At 36.4% G+C, this 15,905-nt stretch overlaps 1 protein-coding gene across 1 annotated transcript; it reads right to left on the reverse strand.

Moving 5' to 3' along the window:
- Positions 1–270: 270 nt before the first annotated feature.
- LOC110920335 (cyclin-K-like) lies at positions 271–1,458 on the reverse strand. The gene has a single exon (XM_022164550.1). The coding sequence runs from the start codon at positions 1,456–1,458 to the stop codon at positions 271–273; it is 1,188 nt and encodes a 395-aa protein (XP_022020242.1).
- Between the last annotated feature and the right edge of the window lie 14,447 nt (positions 1,459–15,905).

A 15,905-nucleotide genomic window follows, 5' to 3' on the forward strand; every position in this document is an offset into this window, starting at 1 on the left:
AGGTTATACCTCTAAGAATTTCTTTGGCAGATCAATTAAAATTTGAAATAATAAAGCATGATGATGTAATAAAGTACATAATTAAAATCCAAATAAATTTCATTAAACATTAAACTAATACTAGGTGCCCTAAACGGGTCTTAAAAGAACATACTGCCCACGCAGGGGCTACAAAAACAGAAATAAGTCCTCGTAGGGACTAGGTACTGAAAATAAAATAATGTCCTTGTAGGGACTGGATTAAAGAACAATACAAGATAAAATAACTTCCTACTTCTTCTTGCCCTTAATAAGGCTCGCAAGGCCCTTGAGAAAGCTATTATGCTTCTTCTTGGTTTCATTTGCTTCATGTTCAACCCTGTCCAACCTTTGCAGGATCTCCTGAGTTTGCTGCTGTTGGGAAGGAGGAGGTTGCTGATATGGGGGGTATTGATACCCCTGCACCGGATATCCAGTTAGGTAAACTGGAGGGTAAGAAGAAGGATAAAGTGCATTGTACTCTGCAGCAGTGAGATATGGATCATGGGTTCCATAATCCGATGGGTATCCTGATGGGTTATACCCAGACGAACCTGGGTAAGTCGGGATCAGGTTGTCGAAACCCATTGGCGGTGGCGGTGGTGCATAAGAAACCGGTGGAGGATCGTTCTCCGGCACCGCGTGTGAGGGTCCACCCATTTGGGGGTCCTCGGGGATAGGAGGGTAAGAACTTGAACCCTGAGGAGAACTAAACCGAGGTCCTCCCTGCACAGATATTCGTGCATTCCTCCTTCGCCTCGGAGGCTCAGGAGGTGGCTGTTGAGGCGGCTCCTCAACAGGAAGTGGTGGAGGTGAAACTGCTTGAAGCTGCGGTTCAACCAAAGGAGGTTGAGAAGGAGAGTTATGGTATGAAGGAGTAAAGTACCAATCATACGTGGCCATCCTCTCTTGAAATGAATCGGGCCCTTGATACGGTGATCCCTGAAATGGAGAACTGCTCGAGATGCTAATTGGGTGGCCCGGTGTTCCGGTCTGCATTTCAGGGTCCGGGTCGTCATCCATCTCCATTTCATGAGGAAAGTGATCCTCGGGTCCCAAAGGGTTGTAGCCCAAAAAGTCGTTGACGTAGTCATTGGGATTAAACTGGGTCGGAGAATAGGTAGAATCCGAATGATGAAAGGAATGAGAATGCAAAGAGTGGTAAGATTTATGGGAATGGTGAGAGTCATGCGAGTGATGAGAGTTATGGGAGTGTTGTGAATGCTGGGGCTCGTCTGGAACAGGCGGCCCGAATGATGGATGAAAAGAAGGTGATGAGCTCAACGAGACAGAGTGTCTCGCTGGTTCGAAAGAGTGACCCCAATGGTTACGAGAATCAGAACTGGAAAATGACGCAGACGGGGTGCGCCAATTGGAAGGTCCTGTTGATGGTCCACCTCGCATGGGACCCTTTCCTTTGCATCTCACTCTTGGTGGCATTGTAGATGATTATTCCTGTCAAAACAAGTAAAACAAAACAAAATAAAATATAAACAGCAAAGGAAAGTTAAGAATAATTCCTAGGTCATTGGCCTAGACCCGAAAGTCTAAGGAATGTGCTTATTGTGTCATTGAGAATAAACACAAAAGGTTAGTGTTTAATTCACTCAATGTTGGCTCTGATACCAACCTGTCACACCCCGATATTTCCACATATTACCGGTGGACCCGGCGGCGAGTATCGTGACGTAGTTGACATCATCATTGTCAATACACACAATATAATAGCACAACGGAAGACTTGGTAAATTAACTATTACAAACCATAATGTCTAAGTGTCCGAGTGAAGAATGTACAGACTGAAATGTAATAAGATCCACAGGCGGATCATAAATATTTACAAAGAAACAAAATAACAGACTTCAGGTATCTATGGATTTGCAAAATAACTCCAGCCTATTACGAGAGGTACCTGTCAATCAGTCTTTAAGAAAATACATCAGTTTACACTGGTAAATACAATTAACTGACTCTTTTGAAAACATTTATGAAAATTGATTTTAGTGCACATAGCACAAAACATTTATAACTTGGGACAATTATTTAAAGATAATCTTGTATACAGATTTACATGTTTGTCATACAATTGGGGCCGGTTGGAAGCCGGTCATGATTAACCGACTCACCACTTATAGAACCCACAAAGGAGTTATCCCCAACATGTGGGTTTATATTTTTGCATTTGCATCTGTCAGGTGTATGCTTACACCCCATGCATAGGTCGTGGCCATTTTCAAATGAAATGAGCCGAGGATATCCAGGACACGGTCGAATTAACCCCCAATGTTTATGTTATCAAACAAGACAGATTAAAACGAGTTATGTAAATTTATTAATCACAATCCGATTAAATGATTTCATACCCGACCAAGTAGTATTATTACAATACCATATCCCAAGCCCGTATAAGGGAAAATAAGTTAAAAGTATTTACCTGAGCTAATGTGAAAGGTAACTCAGTAGTATAATCCTAAGTTTTTTTATGGTACCTTCTACTGGATGCTATTAATCTGTATAGAAGGTTTAATAACCTATTTGGATGCTAACGGGTCCTTAGTTAAGTCAAAGACTTAGACCGGCTAGCTAGAACGAAACCTTACGGTTCTAAATGCTAGATTAAGCGGAGACCAGAATAGAATGTGGTTTAGACCCGACAAGCTTGGATACTTGTATAATATGGGTAAACTAATCACATTCTGGAATTTGAGGATTTAATGATAAGGATAAACCCGTTTCGGCTATTTTACGTAAACTAGTCACATAAACCGATCCGAACACATGAACGCGTAACGGGTAACCAAATGAATTATATAAAGATCGTAATTGTTATTATGCTTAAAATATGTTTATACATCAGTAGGATGCTAACATATATGCCCAAAAAGTAATTTAAACCAAGTTAAGTCCCATAAGGGCATTTTGGTAATTTTAATACTTATAAAAGAGATTTTATAACAAACTGAAGTTAAACCAAGTTAAGTCTCATCTGAGGTTTTGATCAGTTTTAAATGCTCAAAATAATTTATTTATTGTATGAAATCAGTAGGAAAAAGTTTGGCATTTAAATCATTTGTTAATCTCATTTTATGCCTAAAAAGGGTATTATCATCATTAACCGAATTACACAAGAACTCTATGTTTAAAACAGATTATAATCTGACCAAAAATCTTATAATTCCTTAAATATAATATCTTAACAGTAGCTAATGAGTTTTGGTCCAAAATCTAAGTTTAAAGGTGCATTATGCAAGATATCGCAAATTAATTACTAAAAAAGCTTCTAATTACGATATCGCGCATAACTCCTATTTGAGACCAAGAACTGATGTCAAATTTTCGGGATAAGCTTATATATCAGTAGCAAAGGTTTTTGTCCACTCGTATTTCTAAAATTCTCATTTGTGTGTCAAAAGGGCATTTATGGCATTTTTAAGCATATTAACGATCAAGAGCATATAATTCAAACCATTAAGAACCATGCAATATAACTCCAGGGGGTTATACTACTGAGTAATGTGGTCCAAATGGAAGCTTAAAACATGGGAGAATTGAGCTTGAACGGGTCAGAACTGGAAGTCAAAGCAAAAGTCAAGCTTTTGCGACTTTCGGTTATAAACTGACCTTAGCCTGATAATTGTCGGGTTAGGACTGATAAAACATGTTCTAATATTAATTACCAAGTCATTAGAATGTTAAAATATAATTTAGAACCTCTGTTTTATTAGTTTAACTCATTTTTAAACTTGCTGTCCAGTTTGACTTTTTGTCAAACTAGTTTGACCCGACAAATAACTGGTCAAACGAAATATTATGAGGTGCCCTTTTAAGGGTTAATCACCTATCCTAATATGGTTCCATAACCACTTTCGTTTTCGTCAGTGGCTAGACCATTTGTGATTAAACCGAAAGTCAAACTTTAATTACGATATGTTTGACTTTTCGGTTTTAAAGCTAATTAAAACGACTAAGCAGGGATTAAGACTCTTACTAATGGTCCTTGCTATCTTTTCTATATTTGATCATGCACTTTTAAACTTGAATCTTTTGTCATTTTTCAGTAGAAATAGTCCACATGATCAGACCTGCATTGTTCAGATCACTTTGCCATGCACTAGTGTTCCCTTGGAGTCTCAATTGTCGGTTTTTGCACATGAGACTTATTTCTTGAAAGTTGAACAATTCATCACAATTTCAGCCGAATGTTTATGAATTCTTTATCAGATATTCATAAGGGTGTATTTTATATTTTACAAAGCTTTGGGAACATTAAAAAGTCACTCAGAGGTAATTAACATGTTGACACGTTTAATCCCTGTAGCTTTATAATCTTTCGATTACATTCACAAACGGCTTCTTATATTCAATTAATCATTCGATTAAGAATATATTCTCCGCATACTGTCATTCAGAGGCTCAAGTTTGGCATGTTGACACTTTTAGTCCCTTCGCATACATAATTTCACTGTTTGTCACTTTAGTCCTTCAGACTCAATCTTTTACATATTTAGAGTTTAGGACACGTGCCTATACATAATTGGACACGTTTTGACGTGGTGTTACACCCGCTTATTTTGATTTATCACCGTCTCATTTGTTTGCCTTAGGTAACAAACAAATGATCGCAATTTTTATACGTTGTCATTATCCGATTACATTTCATTTGTTTCCTCCTATGTCTTTCATTTCCTCCAGAATGTCTCTTCATCGCGACGACACTCAAATGTCCGAGCAGACTACCAAATTTGCCTAGCGAATAGGCGAAGTGGTCCTGAAGACTGTTGAATTAGCTACTGCCATGGCTCGTCTCCAGGATGAAGCTGCTCAAGAGTCACTGAAGGAAACAGAAGCCAAGCCTTCACCAAAACCAAAGAAACGTAAAGCTTCAAAGGATCCCATAGCTGTTGCACCAAATCAGGCAGAACCTAGCCAGGTGGCAGCACCACCAGCCAAGAAGCTGTGCTTGGGAACTGCTCCCTTATGCAATCGATGCAATCGTCATCATCTAGATCAAACACCATGTTTCAAATGCACCCACTGTGGACGATGGAGACATTTGGTGGATGTGTGCCACTTTGCTATCCAAAACAAAGCTGTTGCAAATCTTGCTACTACTCAACTTCGAGCCAACCCTGCTCAAGCTCGCTTTCCACCTGGATCGTGCTACAACTGTGGCGAGATGGGTCATTTCGTGAATAAATGCCCAAAGCTTGCTAATGCAAATCTGACCCACGGATGAGCATTTGGCTGATTACAGGATGCTGCTACTTTGAATAATTTGAATCTTTTGCTCTTGTATCTTTTGTTGAACCATGAAACAATTTGCTTTGTTTATAAATAAATTGTTGTTCACAATTCTGATGTACAAGTATAGTTACATGTGTGTATGGCATTTCCCTATAATACCTACATCAAGGAACTATGTTCTTTACAAACTACTCTTGTGATTCTTCCATTCTTGTATTTGCTCATAATTCCCTTGAAAATTCTAAGTACTCGTTTCATTCTAAGAAACGAAATATAGAAAATAAGTGACATTTTGAGTAATCACTTTAAATTCCTTGGTTAGATAACTAAGGGTGTTTTTCGATCTCATACCCATTATATTCTGGTTTTCATAACAACATAAATAGTATAAGTTTTCAAAACAACCTTCATGATTTCAAAATATTCCATATAGTTTGAAAACATTTTTAGCAAAGTATATTTACTAAAATATCAAGTGCATGATTTCAAAAGCATCATTCATGTTTTCAAAAACCTTATACATAATTTCAAAATTTATCTCGCATGATTTTAAAGCATTTTATAAATATACTTATACACCTATTTTATGATTTCAAAAGTATTATGTAAGGTTTCAAAAACATTAAACCCATTTCTAGAGAGAACCCCATGCATAGTTTTTAAAAAAGTTTTCTTATACATTGACTTAACCTTCAAATCGTGCTTCATATGTCGCCTTGGCATATCTAGCACCTCAACTTCATAAGCATTCTACCTCGTGTATCGACTTAGGCACGTCTAGTGCAAGGTTTTGAAACGCCTCCCGCTTTTCAAATCCCGAAATCCATATGGGATCTTCTTATCTTCACAATTAGATCCTTGTGGATGTTTATCGTTCAAATCGGAGTCCTTAATTGGATTCTTTGTGTACCTTAATTCGAACATTACGATTCCTTGTAATCGAAATCGAATTTTCTTTTTAAGATCTTTCTATCTTTATAGTTAGATTCTTGGAAATATTTAAAGTGCCAATCAAAATCCATGGATTGAATACCTGATGTGCTTTAAATACATGTGCACAATTAACAAACAAATTAACAAAATGGTAACAGTAGAGATTAAGATAAACAATTTTGTGATTATGTGATTATGTGTTATGTGTTTTCTTTTGTGTTTTTGTTTTCATTATCCAAATCCTCGTAGAATCTTCCATATCTGCATGTGAAAGATTCACAGTAGGATATCCAAAGGTACTACCCTAAATCCTTAATGGGCTTCTACGTAATCGTTAAGACCCTTGGATTATATTGTGACATCTGTGTCACTCCGGCCATCGAACAAATACTAAACCAATGAAATATAGTATTTCATACTTGGTATTTGTAAAAATATGTGTATCATTTTCACATATCAACTCTTGTTCGATTTCGGGCTCTAAATCGCTTTTTGGAAGGTTATATGCGCCCTGATGCGTAAATATAACTAGTTTAATGCAACAAACACTCCGGAACAGTGACATAGGCTTAACATACCTTAAATAACCTTTACATAACTTAGAAATAAGTTTTAGAAGGTTTGGTATGCCGAAATCAAGTTTATTCGCTTACAGGGACTAAATTCGACAAACTGCGAAAGTATGCCGATTTGTACTGTAACGAACATTCCGGAACTTGATCATAAGTTATACATACCCTAAATATCCTTTACATAGCCTGTGCTCTATGTTTTCTGTCTAAGACTAGAGTGTTCGTACAAATCCGCAGTATCGGACCAGTCACTCTTACCTGGGAACTCTTGGGGTGAGTGTTCACTTATAGGCAAGCATGTCTTCAGCGATACATTATTATGACCTGTTTGCTTTGATTTATCACCTTCTCATTTGTTTGCCTTAGGTAACAAGCAAATGATCGCAATTCGTATGCATTGCCTTTCTGTTTTGCTTCCCTAATAACATTTCATTTGTTTCTTCCTATATCTTTCATTTCCTTCTAGAATGTCTCTTCATCTCAACAACGGTCAAATACCCGAGAAAACAGCCAAATTTGCCCAGCAAATAGGCGAAGTGATTCTGAAGTCTGTAGATTTAGGCATTGCCATGTCTCGTCTCAAAAATGGAGCCACTTAAGAGTCACCGAAGGAAGCAGAAGTCAAGCCTGCACCAAAATCAAGAAAGCGTAAGGCTTCAAAGAAACCCGTAGCAGTTACACCTAATCAAGCGGGACCTAGCCAGGTAGTGACGCCACCAGGTAGGAAGCCGTACTTGGGAGCTGCCCCATGGTGCAAGCGATGCAACCATCATCATTTAAACCTCAAACCCTGCTCCAAATGTACCTACTGTGGACGGTTGGGACATTTGATTAACATATGCCGCTTTGCTATCCAAAACAAAGTTGTTGCAAACCTTGTTGCTACCCAACTCCAAGTCAACCCTACCTAAGCTCGTTTCCCATCCGGTGCTTGCTACAACTGTGGTGAGACGAGCCATTTCAGGAACAAATGCCCGAAGATTGTCAATGCAAATCCAACCCTTGGATAAGCATTTGGCCGAGCAAAAGATGTTGCTGTCTTATGCCTTTGTTTCTTTTGTTTTCTTATATTGTGAAATAATCTGTTTTGTTCATAAATAAAAGTCGTTGTTCGCAATTCTGATATACAAATGTAGTTACATATGTATATGGCATTTCCCTATGATACCTACATCAAGGAACTATGCTCTTTACAAACTACTCTTGTGATTCTCCCTATCAAATGATCGCTCATGATTTCCTCGAAAATTTTAAGTACTCGTTTCATTCTAGGAGACAAAGTACAAGAAATAAAGCGAAATTTTGAGTAGTCGTGCTTTTTGCGCATCTGTGCCTTTGAATCCTTGGTTAGATAACTAAGGGTATTTTCAAATCTCATACCCATTACGTTCTGATTTATTAACATGCATAACATAAGTTTTCAAAACAACCTTCATGATTTCAAAAACATTTTATATATAATTCAAAAACATTTTTAATATAGTGTATTTACTTAACATATCAAATGCATGATTTCAAAAACATTGCCTATATTTTCAAAAACAACCTTCATGAATTCAAAATGTCCAATACAGTATAATTACTTATATAAAGTGCATGATTTCAAAAGCATCATTCATGTTTTCAAAAACCTTATACATAATTTCAAAATTCATCTCGCATGATTTTAAAACATTTTTATAAATATACCTACCTAATACACCTACTTAATGATTTCAAAAGTATTATATATAAGGTTTCCAAAAACATTGAACACATATTAGAACCCCATGCATAGTTTTCAAAGTATTTTCCTCATACATTGACTTAACCTTCAAATTCTGCTTCATATGTCGCTTTGGCATATCTAGCATCTCAACTTCATAAGCAGTTTTACTTCATGTTTTGACTTAAGCAGATCCAGTGCAAGGTTTCAAAACATCTTCAATTCCCAAAATCCATATGGGATCTTTTTATCTTCATAATTAGATCCTTGTGGATAATTGTCATTCAAATCAGAATCCTTAATTGGATTCCTTGTGTACCTTAATTCGAACATTTCGGTTCCTTACAATCGAAATCGAATTTCCTCTTTAAGATCTTTCTATCTTCATAGTTAGATTCTTGATAATGTTTAAAAGTACCAAATGAAATCCATGGATTGGTTTCCTGGTGTGCTTTAAATATCCGTTTCTAAAGATAACAAATCAAGTTAAACAATTATATGATTATGTGTTTATGCACTTTGTGTTTTCTTTTATGCATTTTTTGTGTTTTTGAATACTCTGGATATTCGTTATCCAAATCCTCATAGAACCTTTCATATCTTCATATGAGGGATTCGTAGTAGGATATTCAAAAAGGTACTACCTTAAATCCTTTTTGGGCTTCTACGTGATAGTCAAGACCCTTGGATTATATAGTACCATTCCATGATTCAAAAGGAGACCCTTTGAGTGGTCCAGTCAAAGGATTGATTCAGAATCTGGTTGAGAATGACATGTGATGATATAAGCTGAAAAGACTCCTTGGCGGTCTGGAGATCATTTATTGACTCAATTAAAAAGGACCCCAGTATGGTCAAATCACAATCATCACAGGCTCGTTCATTATTTTCCTCCCCTACACATTCTAAGATGCACTACGTGACTATGCAAGGAATTACGTAATTATGGATGCATACATAATTACGAAGTTCAGTGCACGGAAACCGCGGTAAGACTTATTATGTGTAAGAACCAATAGTGGCGACCGTAACAAAATGTGAACAATGTAATAGAGGTACGGTGGACGCACCAATAACGCTTTATATACTTGTATATAAGTGACCCTCTCACGTTGCAAGCATGATATTATTTAAGGTCTAGAAGTTCAGGACTCTAACCAGTGTTGTTCGATCTTTTCAACTTCATGTTTCAAGCTCTCACAAGTTTCCTCTAAATAAATTTCGGGACGAAATTTCCTGAAGTAGGGGAGACTGTGACATCTGTGTCACTCCGGCCATCGAAAAAATACTAAACCAATGAAATATAGTATTTCATACTTGGGATTTGTAAAAATATGTGTATCATTTGCACATATCAACTCTTGTTCGATTTCGGGCTCTAAATCGCTTTTTGGAAGGTTATATGCGCCCTGATGCGTAAATATAACTAGTTTAATGCAAGAAACACTCCGGAACAGTGACATATGCTTAACATACCTTAAATAACCTTTACATAACTTAGAAATAAGTTTTAGAAGGTTTGGTATGCCGAAATCAAGTTTATTCGCTTACAGGGACTAAATTCGACAAACTGCGAAAGTATGCCGATTTGTACTGTAACGAACATTCCGGAACTTGATCATAAGTTATACATACCCTAAATATCCTTTACATAGCTTAGAAATAGGCTTTGAGGGGTTCGGTATGCTAAAATAAACTTATTTGATCAATAGAGACTAAAAGCGTCAAAAGTGCATAAGTTTGCATTTTCGCGCATATCTTTCGTCCTGAATATATCCGGACATCCAAAAATTTATGTAATCATTAAAATATTTTATTTAGTGATTGGCATAATAAAATTCCATTCGTCGCGTAATTTGGATTGTTTTTGCGTTAATTACGATTTCCGTCGTAATTAACCAAACAACGCAACCGTACGACCAAACAAACCGACATCCAAGATGTTTTTGAGCATATTTTAAGTTCCCTATACTTTAAGTTTATTTTAGAGCCTTGAAATGGGGTTAACGGGGCTTAAAAGTGCAAAAGAAAATTAACTTTTACAAGTGCAGGGACCATTTTTGAAATTTCTGGCAGATACATTGAAATTGGTCCACTTTTGAAATTTAATGGTTTTAACCCATGGTTTTGCAATACCATGGGCTAATATTCAATGGTTTTTATCATACCATGGACTCATTCTAGGGGCTCTCATGGTTTTACAAAACCATGGGCACATGTGTACGATTAAGATTAAAGCACGTTATTCAACGAACGATCTTAACGGTTCCATGAAATCTATAAATACCCCTCACCCATTTCATTCTTCCTCACATTTGAATCTGATTCTACACTCTCTAAGTGGAAGTATATGCTTCCTACCTGAGAGTGAATCGGGTTCGAATCTTGCGGGGACCTTCTGTAAGTATTCTTTCGCGTTTATTGTTCGTTTTAGTGTTAAAGTCAAACTGCGTTTGACTTTTTGCATTGATCAGTTTATGGTCAACGCGAAGTTTGTTTGAACTTCATAACGTGAGCGTAATCACAATGGTTATAGTCCCTAGTGACTATACCTACTGATTACCACGTTATCTAGGCTCAGTGACGAGTCATAGTTTCGGCCAAATTGCGTTTTCTCGCGTATTTTGTAACCAAACTACTCTAGGGTATCAAAACCATTTGTTTTGATACCAAACATGTTTTCTAACTTAACTAAACATGTTCTAGCATGTTTAGCTCGTCACTTTTAGATTTGTGCTTATGTAGGGTCGTAAGGTAAGCGGTCTAAACAACCGCTTATACTTTCGAACCCAACCCATTTGGTCGATCTTTAGGATCCGACCAAACACTTTAGGTGACCATAGTTGTATAGGGAATAACCTTTCGAGGTTATACCTTATGGTCACTTCGTTTAAGTAGTTGTATGATAGGTAGTATATATGCCTTAGGAAAATTACCAAAATGCCCTTTTTACGCATAAATTCATTTTAAGCATATGTAACCTAAATTTTGACATCTAAACTGATTAGGTAACTATATTAGACATGTTAAGGCATATTTTACTTATCATAGGACTAGTTAAGCGGTCCGAACGCGTTTTACGCGAACGACGCGTTCAAGTAGCATAAGCTACCTAAACAGGTCGTAACAGGTCATAAGCACTTAGGTTAGGTTTCATGTTAATATATGGACTTTGTTAAACCATATCGTATGAGATCCAATATTCATTTGGTTTACGAAACCTCATACTATCCAATCCCCCGATTTAGGTCCGGTTATTTATCTATATAGGGTGCCGTTTGATTCCGTGATCCCTCTAGCTTTGCTTGGTTGTTGTTCAAGACTTCTAAGCACCCTCAAGTGAGTACATAGTCCCCTCTTTTACTGTTTTCCAAATGTTTTGGGGTGAAACACATGTGCCTACTTGTTACTTTCATGTTTTCCATGTTTTCATATCATATACTTGCTATGTTCATTAGTACACTATTAGTACATGATTTCATTATGTTTTTGCTATGTATGTCCATTGTGTGCATACTTAGTACATCGTTTTACATGACATTTTCATGCTATGTATGTTCATCATGCTTAGTACATTTTCATTTCATCACATGCTTACATTTTGGGTATGACATTTGGTTTGTTTAAGTGGGACAATATACATTCATTAACTTTGATCACGCCGCTCGTTAGTAGGTAATGGTACCATAGGAATTGACAACTCCCGTTCCTAACATCCTGGATATGTTTGGATGGAAGGAATGACCGAATTCGATTTAAACATAAAAACCGATAGACCTTTAATTTGTTTAAAGGTTTATCACCACAGTCACAAGTCTTGGATGTATGCATTTTCACAATACCGCATAAATGTCCGTATTCAGTATAGCATGCATTTCCACAAAACATAACATTGATTTAAACCACGTTTTACTTCAATACATTGTTTTGTGCATTTTTACCTATGGTTTAGTTGATACATATATCACTTGCCATACATGACATTTTGTTTACACATTACATGATTGACATTTGACATAGACATTTTGATATTGACATATACATTTCATAAACATTTTGACATAAACATTTTTGACATGGTTTTCACAAAGACCTTTGACAAATGGTTTAGACATGGGCAATTTACATTGGTGGTTTGTTTGGGTAAGTGATTTGAGTAACGAGACGTGTGTAATGTGATACAAGCATGGTGGATACGCCGCTGGTACTTCCTATATATAAGTGCTTGTATTATATTACATGTCGTAGCATTATTTAAATCATTCAAATTGGACTTATACATTTTTACAAATAACATATTTTTCACAAGACATTGTTTTACAAAACTGTTTGTTATATATAAACTCATTTTACTTGGTTATTCATTTAACCTTACATTACTCTTTCACATATCATCTACTTTATCATCGCTTTTGAAATGATTTATAAAACAAAACATTTTACAAGGATCATGACTGGCTTTTGTTAAAACAACTTTTTTCTAAACTTATAAGTCATGAATCCTAAATCAATAAAACCTATGTACTCGCCGGCATTTTTATGCTGACGTACCTATTTTCACATGTGTTTCAGGAGATGATGCATAGGATTGATCAAAATACACATAGGCGGACTTGGGCCTTAGTGACGATAAAAGATGCAAGACTAGTTAATTTTGCTATTCTTCTTTGTTTGTTAAGACATTGTAACTCATTTAATCAATAAAACAAAATTTCAATTTTCCATGTCTTATGAAACAATGATTCTGTTACAACACTCCCCGACGATTCCGCCACGTTTTGTTGTTTTACGTGGTCGGGGTGTGACAGAAAAGTTGGTATCAGGGCTCATGGTTATAGGGAATTAGGTTATTAGTAATGCTTTGACATAGTCTATAACCTTCCTAGGACCCTAACGCAAGTTTACTTGCTTTTAGTCATAAAACAACACCGTCACCTATCCTTAGGCGAAAACCATAACAAGAACATAAATTTCAAATCCGCTTGAAAAACTAATCATCTGTTCTAGGATGATTGATTACTAGGTTTTGAACCCTTCGTTATAAGGTTTTGAACCCTCTAAGCTTTCAAAATCTCGTCAAAGTTTGGGTCTCATAATGTGAACACGTGCGAACTGGAAGGGTGAGTGCCTGTGCTCTAAGTTTTCTGTCTAAGGCTAAGTGTTCGTACAAATCCGCAGTATCAGACCAGTCACTCTTACCTGGGAACTCTTGGGGTGAGTGTTCACTTATAGGCAAGCATGTCTTCAGCGATACATTATTATGACCTGTTTGCTTTGATTTATCACCTTCTCATTTGTTTGCCTTAGGTAACAAACAAATGATCGCAATTCGTATGCATTGCCTTTCTATTTTGCTTACCTGATAACATTTCATTTGTTTCTTCCTATATCTTTTATTTCCTTCTAGAATGTCTCTTCATCTCAACAACAGTCAAATGCCCGAGCAAACAGCCAAATTTGCCCAGCAAATAGGCGAAGTGATTCTGAAGTCTGTAGATTTAGGCATTGCCATGTCTCGTCTCAAAAATGGAGCCACTCAAGAGTCACCGAAGGAAGCAGAAGTCAAGCCTGCACCAAAATCAAGAAAGCGTAAGGCTTCAAAGAAACCCGCAGCAGTTACACCTAATCAAGCGGGACCTAGCCAGGTAGTGACGCCACCAGCTAGGAAGCCGTACTTGGGAGCTGCCCCATGGTGCAAGCGATGCAACCATCATCATTTAAACCTCAAACCCTGCTCCAAATGTACCTACTGTGGACGGTTGGGACATTTGATTAACATATGCCGCTTTGCTATCCAAAACAAAGCTGTTGCAAACCTTGTTGTTACCCAACTCCAAGTCAACCCTACTCAAGCTCGTTTCCCATCTGGTACTTGCTACAACTGTGGTGAGACGAGCCATTTCAGGAACAAATGCCCGAAGATTGTCAATGCAAATCCAACCCTTGGATAAGCATTTGGCCGAGCAAAAGATGTTGCTGTCTTATGCCTTTGTTTCTTTTGTTTTCTTGTATTGTGAAATAATCTGTTTTGTTCATAAATAAAAGTCGTTGTTCGCAATTCTGATATACAAATGTAGTTACATATGTATATGGCATTTCCCTATGATACCTACATCAAGGAACTATGCTCTTTACAAACTACTCTTGTGATTCTCCCTATCAAATGATCGTTCATGATTTCCTCGAAAATTTTAAGTACTCGTTTCATTCTAGGAGACAAAGTACAAGAAATAAAGCGAAATTTTGAGTAATCGTGCTTTTTGCGCATCTGTGCCTTTGAATCCTTGGTTAGATAACTAAGGGTATTTTCAAATCTCATACCCATTACGTTCTGATTTATTAACATGCATAACATAAGTTTTCAAAACAACCTTCATGATTTCAAAAACATTTTATATATAATTCAAAAACATTTTTAATATAGTGTATTTACTTAACATATCAAATGCATGATTTCAAAAACATTGCCTATATTTTCAAAAACAACCTTCATGAATTCAAAATGTTATTAATACAGTATAATTACTTATATCAAGTGCATGATTTCAAAAGCATCATTCATGTTTTCAAAAACCTTATACATAATTTCAAAATTCATCTCGCATGATTTTAAAACATTTTTATAAATATACCTACCTAATACACCTACTTAATGATTTCAAAAGTATTATATATAAGGTTTCCAAAAACATTGAACACATATTAGAACCCCATGCATAGTTTTCAAAGTATTTTCCTCATACATTGACTTAACCTTCAAATTCCGCTTCATATGTCGCCTTGGCATATCTAGCATCTCAACTTCATAAGCATTTTTACTTCATGTTTTCACTTAAGCACATCCAGTGCAAGGTTTCAAAACATCTTCAATTCCTAAAATCCATATGGGATCTTTTTATCTTCATAATTAGATCCTTGTGGATAATTGTCTTTCAAATCAGAATCCTTAATTGGATTCCTTGTGTACCTTAATTCGAACATTTCGGTTCCTTACAATCGAAATCGAATTTCCTCTTTAAGATCTTTCTATCTTCATAGTTAGATTCTTGATAATGTTTAAAAGTACCAAATGAAATCCATGGATTGGTTTCCTGGTGTGCTTTAAATATCCGTGTCTACAGATAAAAATCAAGTTAAACAATTATATGATTATGTGTTTATGCACTTTGTGTTTTCTTTTATGCATGTTTGTGTTTTTGAATACTCTGGATATTCGTTATCCAAATCCTCATAGAACCTTTCATATCTTCATATGAGGGATTCGTAGTAGGATATTCAAAAAGGTACTACCTTAAATCCTTATTGGGCTTCTACGTGATAGTCAAGACCCTTGGATTATATAGTACCATTCTGTGATTCAAAAGGAGACCCTTTGAGTGGTCTAGTCAAAGGATTGATTCAGAATCTGGTTGAGAATGACATGTGATGATAT

This window comes from Helianthus annuus, chromosome 1 (genome assembly GCF_002127325.2).
Source record: "Helianthus annuus cultivar XRQ/B chromosome 1, HanXRQr2.0-SUNRISE, whole genome shotgun sequence".
Classification (NCBI taxonomy): domain Eukaryota; kingdom Viridiplantae; phylum Streptophyta; class Magnoliopsida; order Asterales; family Asteraceae; genus Helianthus; species Helianthus annuus.

What these genes read in the sequence shown, in the direction of transcription:
- LOC110920335 (XM_022164550.1), bottom strand. Translation starts at nt 1,458, where the DNA reads ATGCCACCAAGAGTGAGATGCAAAGGAAAGGGTCCCATGCGAGGTGGA.